We start from the raw sequence: 9,297 nt of genomic DNA, 5'->3' as shown, positions 1-9,297 counted from the left end.
ACGACGAAAGCCGTGAACCGAGTGCGGAGTGAACAGAAAAAAAAATTGATAGCTCCTTGGCTCATGCTCTAGATGGCTCAATCAATTCTTCCCAGGGAAGCTCCACAAGTGACAAAAGCAACAACCCTCTATATCCGCGAGCAGCAAATAACCACTCGTCTCGCGCAGGGATTCCTGTGTAATTAAAAAGAGAAAGGCGTGTTTTGCAATCGAAGTCGGCGCGCGTTTAATTAAGTTTTCCTTCTTCGTGCTTTGAACGGAGGGATTGTTTCATTCGAATTAATTAGAATTTTTATTTCATGCAATTTTTATTGTTGAAAGCGGTAATTCTGGAAAGAAAGAAAGAAAGTAAAGAGCTCTCTATGTCAAAGAAAATGCAGCCAATGTTCGTTCGCTTATTAGATTTTGCTTTATTTTGTAAGTGGGTGTCACGGTCTTTGTAAAGTGCAGTTGAATACGTGCGCGTAGCTCTCCGTGTACAGCAGGTTGCATAAAGCGGCGTTGTTCTCAAAGGACTGCTCGGCCACTTTGAACTCCGGGTTGACAGCCACCTACAGCGTGAAAAGAGAACGTTAACGATCCCTCTTCATGGCACGGTTTAAGAGTGAATATATTCGAAAATTGGTTTGTATGTGTATCAGAATTTGGCGAAAAGGCGAAAGGTATAAACGGGACGGGCAGATTTTGGAATAATTCGAAACAGGATTCTCTCTTCAACGTGGTTAGAAAGTCTTAAAATCGTTTTTGTTTCGCTGAAATTTATAAATTCAGTATTTTTGCTGACAGAAAAATAAATGCTATTAAATTAAACTTAAAACTCACCGATTTAAAACATTTAATAAATGTTTTATGATCAGGGGCAAGGATTAATTTTGGAGGATTATTGGGGAGAAGATCCTGAAACCTCTATAGTTTGGAAAAAACATATTTTTTTAGGAAAAATCTGCAAGCCCGTGCGAAAGAGATAATTTAAAAAAACACTTTCTCGCTTCTACGTGCGAAATAAGATTTTTTCGGCACAGTTTCTCTCGCTGTTACCGCTTGTAAAGAAGCAAATATGGTCGAGTCACCTTAAAAGTATACATTCCAGGCTTGAGCTCGGAAATGTCGACCCACTGGCAGTCAATGTTGTGCTTGTAAATGTCGGCGCAGCCCACAGAAATGCCCTGGTCGCCGTAATTGGCGCACGCATAAGAGGGTTCCACACCTGCCTTGCACTGATTATCCTCGAGGCAAAAACTCGCCTTGTGACCCTCGGCCACTTTGCGGCCCGCCGCGTCAAACACGTCAAACGTGGCGAAAACCTCCATGCTGTGGTAATGCCTGAAATTCAATCGCGCACAGGTGTAATTATAATTAATTGGGTTTGTCGTGAAAGGGAAAGTATTAAAGTTTGAAACTGTTTTAAGTGGGTTGATTCTGGACAGCGATTAAAAATGGTTTTGAATGTCAGGTTAAACGTTTAAATAATTAAAAGGTGACAAGAATTCAAATTTGATATTTTTTTCTCCGTAAATTTACAACGCTTGACCTCATTTTCTTGGCAGATTTCGATTCCTCTCGTCGAGATCTGTCCAATAGCGTACGAAAACCTTTTAGGGAACTTTTTGATGTGAAATAAAATAGGATTTCAATAAGGAGACATTCCTCGCCATTTGAAAAGCATGCTAACTTTGCTGCCACTTTTTTTAAAATTAAAGGACTATTTTATTCATTGCCAACAAAGATTTTCCGGGAGTTTACTTTAAATAAATACCATTTTTTAGGTCAATTTTCTAAAAATTTACGTATATTTTGTCTTTAATTAATTTCACCTCTGGGATTTTGCCGAATCAATCCATATCAAATTAGAAAATAAATTCAATAAAAATAGGAAAAAGTAATACATGTGGCAGAGATGGAATTGCCAAAGGTGCTTGGGCACAAAGGGTCTGAAAGCGTCCGTTCCGACGTTGTGGATTGTTGCGGTGAACCTGAGCAGTCTGCGTGTATCCAGGTGCCAGTTTTCATTCTCGTCGCGTATTTTATACGCTTGGCTGGCGAGGCAATTTTCCTCCATGGCGCACTGCAGGAAAAATAGCTGCTTGTCCTCGAGGTGGCTCGACCGCATCAGCTCGTGGTGGTCGATGACCAGGTCTGCCAGGGCTGCGAATAAATTAGAATGAAAATCAGACACGCGCACACCGAGCAATTTTCGGGCAATTCGGGGAAGAGGAAAATTAGTTCCTCCCCAAAGGTAGATGATCCGTTACTTTATCTCAGAGCACATCTAAATCCTTTGAGACTTTTTCACCTTGCGTGCACACGACGGCTGCGATATTTTCGGATTCGCCTGGACAGTCGACTTCATTGATCTGGTGGTGCAGACAAGCATCAATGGACGCTTCGCTTCCCCTGCACTCCACCCCGCTGAGCACCATCGGCGTTGTTTTATTTGTCTTCTGCAAGACAATTTATATAGGAAATTCCATCATGTCGTGCACGCGCTCGCTTTTAATAAACGAATAATTAGCTTGCTCTCGTGTCTAACAAGATTGTGATTAAATTAGCTCCGGGCGTACTTTTGAGTAGCGGCCTCCGAAAAAGTCTGTCTGGACAGCTGCGTTCGCGAAACCGAGGCCTAGCTGCCTGCACACCACTATCGCCTCTGGCAACCCCCAGCCGTCCCCGCACAACACACCCCATTCTGAAAAAAGGATGTTTAATTATAGTTAATTATTGTGATACATTTTCAGCAGCAGGGCAGGAACGTTTTTTTTTAATAATTTGAGGGATAAAATCTATGTTTTTCCAGATATTCTTAAAAGTGTGCTCTTTTTTTAAAACAATTGACCAGTAGGTATAAACCTTAAGTGTTTGAAGCCGCCAACAGATGGCGCCACCGTATTCTTTCGTAATTAATTTATTTTTAAGGCACTTCTGCTGCGATTTCAGACTTAATCCTGCCACTGAGCATTCTTCTTTTGATATTCTTTATCTTAATTGACGTCCTGAAAACCAAAATCTTTTCAGCCAATCGCCGTAGACTCGTGAACAACTATTTTTTTAAAAAAAAAGTCTTTTCCGATGATTCTACGGCGAATGGCTGGACTGATTTTGGTTTTTTGCACGTCAAAAGAAAGCATATTAAGTGAAGAATGCACAGTGGCAGGATTGAGTCTGAAATTGCAGTGAAAGTGCCTTAAAACTAAATTTTAATAAATTATACGGTTGCGCCATCTGTTGGCGGCTTCGAACACTAAGGGTTTTAACAACTGGTGAATTAAAGAGACAATTTGTAGCCACAATTTTTCAATAAAAAAGTTCTAAACATTTTTAAATTATTAAAACAAGGGAAATAAATTCTGACCAGAAGCCGTAAGTTTCTCGATTTTTAAATTTTAAATATTATTAGAGGGTGATTCCACGAGAGATTTAATTTTCTCTGCTATTTTTTAATTTTCTTTTCCCTGAAAATCGGGGTAAAATCTCGGTTGATAATGATAATCTCTGCTTAATCATTTAAAAAAAATGCCCTTAGAAAACCCACAACTTTTTAAGTTAAACCAATTTTTTTTATTAGAGAAATTTTTTTAACTAAATCTTTATTTTTAAATATAAAAAACATTGAATTTGTTTATTGCTTCTGATAATTTAGCCTTTTCTAGATGGTGCAATTTTTATTTTGCGAGACGTGGAGGGTCAAAAGAATGAAAAACGTGCATTTTTTGGGTCAAGTGAATGGTGAGAAAATCAAAATTACACGATCAGTCAATTTTTACACTCGGAACATACTCGGGGTCACCCCTGAAGTCGGAAAAGACCATAAGAACATGTAAGAAATCTAGCCCTGGCGTCAGGGTAGCCCTCGAGCGATACATGTAATTAAATTCATAAATGTGGCCATTTAACCAATACCTGACGGGCTCTGTAATTGTTCGATCTGCAAGATTATTGGAAAGGCCAAGTTGAGAGCAGATCTGGATTTTACTGGAATAACGCTCTTGCTCTAGATTGAAAGTAATTGCCGATTTAATTTCATTTAATGTTTTAAAGTGTAATTCCGCATGCTTTAAAAATAATTGCGGGAGTAACACATTTTTTACAAAGCATGAAATTCGTATTTTAATCTTCACCGCTCTTTATTAGATATATTTTAATCATGAACTAATTTATTCAATAATTTAATCGTCTATATCTGAAAATTTGTAGAATTTTATACATTTATTAGTCAATACCTCCTGCCGGCGAAAACTTGACCTCGACCCTGCCCTCGTCGGAAACCCTGCCGCCCGTCAGTCGCAGCTTTAGCGGCTGTTTCGTCGCTTTCTAATTAAAACCATACGATATATATATATATATCATAATCATCAAATCTCCACGACGCGCCTACCTCTATCGGGATGAGCACTTTCGGTGGTTTGGTCGGAGCAGGGGTTGTCTCTTCCTGATTAGGGTGGCAGACAACCCCCGCAGCCTCGGAGCTGTCGCAGTCGCTGATCCCCCAGCCATCGAAGCGGCACTTGCTCAAGAGCCTCTCGTCCCCGTTGCAATACAAGTTATCCATCCAGAATTTCCCTGTAAAAAATACGAAGAGCGTGCTCAAGTAAAGGGTCAAAATCGTCGCTTGGCACATCAAGGGTGGGCTCCCCTTAGAGATTTTTTTTCGCCGAGAGAGAAAGAGAGAGCTAACCAGCAGCTTCATCAGTTTATCAAACTTGATGCATTTTCTGTCAGCACCGGTGGGCGAATCGCACTTCAATGCTCGCTCAAGCGTGTTTCGGCGTCAACACGAATTTTACTCCGGCTGACCACTGAACTCTAACTCTGCATTTAGCTCTTTAATTATATTCATATTGATAAGGTTGGAATTTTTCCGGTTTTTCAACGCAACAGATGGCTGTGAGATTCATTTAATTGGTTTTGGAGCCAATTTAGGAGGGTTTAGGCCGTACTAATCGATTTTTCGTTGCGATTTTCATGCCAAATATGCCATTTTGCTTAGTTTAGAGGCTTCTAATAGAGCTTTAAAGAAAAATTTAAATTATTTTTAATAGGGAATAGTCCAAATATGTTTCCCAAACGCTTAAATTTGTTGGGAAAAATTTTCTTGAAATAAATTAAAATTTGAAACAAAAAATGGTCGAAATTGTTTTAGCTATCTGTATCAAATTAAGAATTAATAAAACACACGATCAAAAAGCGAGGATATAATAGCCCAATTTACGTGAACATCACATAAAAAACTAGAAACGACTAAGATTGTTAGATCTATTTATCAAATATTCCACATTGCACATTCATATTAATTTATTTTTTGTTACTTGACAATATTTCTAGCAGTTTGATTCATGTACAATATAATTACGAGAGATAACTCAAACAGAAAAGGATATGGAATAATTTTCACAGCAATAAATATTTAGCTTTAACCAGCGGGGGCCAGATTCGTGCGACGCGCAGATATGGCGTCCGGTGGAGTATGGCGCGAAAAAACGGTCACGTGAAAATGCGCGAAAAGAAGCAAATTTTGGTCAATATTGTGACGCATAATTTGCAATACTTGACTAACTGTGTCTTTTGGATCGTAAAAACAAACTCGTGACACTCGTACGGCAATCCAAAGAGAGCTTTACGTTTCCCACATTCAGACGCCATCTTGTATCTGCGCAGTGGGAACCAATTTTATCGCACGTCTGGACCCCGCTGGCTTTAACTGACTTGAATTAAAAAAATATGACAAAAATTATATACATTTTTTTCTAAATCTCTGGTTTGCAAGAAGAACAACTTTCTAATTTACTAAATATTTTTTGCTAGGAGCTATAACATTTGTATGAGATATTTATTGGCTCTAAAGTAGTAAAATGTCGTGATTGGCGTGCAAAAGTAAATCAGCAAACGTGGAAAAAATAGCACATTCGTCTTAAATTCCTGACACTATTGACGTCACTCTGCATCACTAACTAAGGCAATGACTGTGTTAGGAACAATACAACTTTTGCATAAAAAATAACGAGCTAAATCTCGTGAAAATTTATTATCGTCTGACGTAACGAAGGAGCTGTGAGCCTTTTATAGAATCGCCGGAAACTCGCATTGAATTGTAAAACACGCCGGTTGACGTGCGTGAATTTACAAAAGTTGTTTGTCTTAGGTTTGAATAATAATACTATGATTTACTCACGTCTTGCTGGTCCATATTTGGACGAATGCGTCGCAGTGCGGGCACCTTTCTCGAAGCCCAGTTGTCTGCAGACGACATCAGCCTCCCTCAGGTCCCATTCGTCGTCGCAAACGTTGCCCCAGGAGTTCTTGTGGAATATCTCGACGTTTCCTTGGAATTTATGGAGCGAGAGAGCCGGTATGAAATATGTGTCGCAGGCAAAAAAATCAATGGCCGATTTAATTTATTACTTATATGCACCGCATTTACTTTTATTGTTTTTGGCGCCTGTTGTGCGACGCGGGTAAACGAACATAAAAATAAAAACGCCGCTGGACTTGCTCCCTCGTAAAAATTCAACTGCGCCCTAGTTAAAAAAATCTGTCGGCGTGGAGAAAATGTGCAAAAAGTTGTGCTACGAATGTTTAATTTTTTAGAGAAAGGATTATGACTCTTTAAAAATAAAATGCGGTAAATTTTAACCATGAATTCTTAAGCTCTCTAATGAATTACATGCAATTCCACTAAGCTCGCAACTAATTTAGGCTGGGAATGTTGCGCAAAGTATAGTCGACTTTTTCAAGCTGATATTTAAGGAAAATTGTCTATTTACGTGGTTTCTTGTTCGATTAGACAGTTTTTAGTCATCTTTTCAAGGGAAATTAACACGCACCTTGAAGTGTCAAGGGGGATTTTTAAAAGGGAAATCTTAATTTTTAACTATTTCCTATAGTGGTAAAATTACAATTTTTTTCGATAGAAAAGAAGGATCGTAATTTTGCAAAACTGGAATATTTTTTTTTAAATCTAGAACCATTTTTTAAATACTCTATAGAACCGAATGTCCATCCATCAAAAGCACAAGGACTTTCAAATTGATAATAATACCTATCAGTAATTTTTTAAACCTTTGAATTAAGAGCAGATTGAATGTGTCTGAATTCTGAATCCTATTTGATACTATTTTTAAAATATTAACAATGTGTTCTAGAATTTGGGTTTACGGTTTAAAGAGGGCAGGTTTTCCAATAATTCAGAACTGATTATTCACTTGAAAAATTAGACTGTTTTTAAAAATATTTAATTTTCGTTCTGCAATAAAGAATAAAAAACAAGGCATTAAATAGGGATTCATTATTTTGCAATGAAACCGACCGGCATTTAATCAGGAAAACTAAGCAAAAATTATTTTTTTATAGTTCTAAATTTTATAACATATTTCTTGCATAAAAATATTCACTCTAGCGTGGATTTTTATCCGTTTTGGCATTTTTAAACAGTCATTGATAGTCAAAATTGAGAGCTCTACAATTGAAATAAGCAAAAGTTACATAACAACACTTTATTTCCTGCTTATACAGATAAAAAATCTTGTTAATATAAACTATCAACATAATTCGACACTCTAACAGATGTTTCCATTTAAAAATTAATTAATAATTTTAAAAAAAGAAGAAAACTCCATACGATACCTTCATTCTTTTCACTGCCTTCGACCAGTCTGATTTGTCCCTGAGCCACCTTTTTCTTTAGGAACTTTTTGATCAGCTTCATTTTCCGCTCTCTGGCCTGTTCGGCCGCCTGCTCGGGAGCGGCCAAGTGGCCGAGCACGGCCGCCGCCAGCAGCACCGCGGCCAGCCTCATCGTGCGAGGATCGCCGCAGCAAGAAAGCGTTTAAACCTTCTTATTGCTGGCTAGGCGTGAAAAGTGATACTTTTGCCCGGCATCTGCCGAGGAAAATGGTAGAAGGGACTCGCCAGGCAGTCCACGTCGTCCACCAACTTGCGGCAGACGCGGCACAAGGCTTATAAGGGGCCGGACTGTGATTATTTATTTGAAAGGAAAATCAATATCGCATTGAATAAATTAGAAAATTAATTAATTCTCTTTTGAAGAGCACGAATACTTAAAAAAAGGCATTTTCTCCATTTAATAAAAAGAAAGGAGAGAATTCTAATTAGAATCAAAGGTCAAGGAGAATTAATTAACATATAATGGCTTCTTTTATTTCGTCGATGGTGAATTGTTCCGGCTGACTGACTGAAGATTTATCTCGCTATTGAGCTCGAGCAGTCCGTGCCTGCGCTTTTTGGTAAGGAAAATAAATTACCACTCAGTTAGTGATTAATTCCAAATCGGGAGAGCTCGTGGGTGCTGTTTGGATGGTTGTCTGGTCTTTCGTGCGCGCATTTGTTCTCTCCCCAAGCCGAAGCCGGTTTCATTTGCCATTAATTCCGAGTGGGTGCAATCACGATTGAGAAGCACACTCTTTGTTTCCGCGGCGCTCGGCCCTCTCATCCGCTGCTTCTTGTTAGCCATAAGCTATAGTTAGTCGTTAATGAGAGCACGATTTAGATCATCCTTTTCATGTTGTTTGCCGAAAAGCATTTCACAATTTTATCATTTTTACTCAGCAGCTGTTTTTTTTCTTTTTAATTCAACGAGGTCATCTTTCTCGTGTCGTAAATCACTCTTGATATTTTCACATTCCTTTTAGGAAAGAAGTAATTTTGAAATCAAGTTTCGTGTTGCGCTTGCAAAGCGAGTTTCAAGCAGTAACTTCGTCTGCTGTGCGCCTTCTTTGCGACCGAGCTTAGCCTCTTAAATTTTACGAGACGTGTCTGGAGGCACGTGCGCGTGCACCTTCCTCTTGGAAACTATTTCCAGACGCGGAATAATACTAAGCGAGGTTTTACTAGCCAGTTAATCACTTAATTTCAATTGCAGGAATTATTGTGCAATTATATTATTAATTATTGGAATCAGTATAATCCAAATATTAATTCCTCACAATCAGATCATCATCTGTTTAGTTCATAATAAAAGCTCAATCATGCGGGTGAGATTTAATGATTAGCTCGGCAATGAAAGCTATCGCAGTGTTATATTGTTCATAAATGTAAATAGCTGTAACCTGCTCTCGTCGTAATCTACGGAGATGGCGAATAATAATGCCAACGCGCCTTATCACCTCAAACCAACCAATGCCATGATTGGCGGATTTCGGTCACGTGATTAAATAGCGCCCACTTATTGGTTAACAGAAACGGGTGTTTCAAGGGCGGTTTTTGGGCGTTATTATCGATATCGAATTACAGATTTCACCAGTTTTTACAGCTGCATCTCTCTCTATTCCCGAATAGAAAAAATTA

General features: G+C 38.6%; 1 protein-coding gene across 1 annotated transcript; it reads right to left on the bottom strand.

The window, feature by feature from the left end:
- Positions 1–384: 384 nt before the first annotated feature.
- On the bottom strand, positions 385–7,909 carry LOC135946562 (lysyl oxidase homolog 4-like). The gene is made up of 9 exons (XM_065494833.1): positions 7,618–7,909; positions 6,167–6,316; positions 4,373–4,557; positions 4,218–4,308; positions 2,562–2,686; positions 2,294–2,441; positions 1,887–2,145; positions 1,071–1,323; positions 385–551 (listed from the first exon to the last, which is right to left on the bottom strand). Exons 1-9 carry the CDS (start codon positions 7,787–7,789, stop codon positions 429–431), a joined length of 1,506 nt encoding a protein of 501 aa, XP_065350905.1. The 5' UTR covers positions 7,790–7,909; the 3' UTR covers positions 385–428.
- Positions 7,910–9,297: the final 1,388 nt, after the last annotated feature.

The sequence above is a fragment of the Cloeon dipterum genome, chromosome X, assembly GCF_949628265.1.
Source record: "Cloeon dipterum chromosome X, ieCloDipt1.1, whole genome shotgun sequence".
In the NCBI taxonomy this organism is placed as follows: domain Eukaryota; kingdom Metazoa; phylum Arthropoda; class Insecta; order Ephemeroptera; family Baetidae; genus Cloeon; species Cloeon dipterum.
The sequence above is the reverse complement of the archived record's forward strand: the minus strand, read 5'-3'. Positions and strand labels throughout refer to the sequence as shown.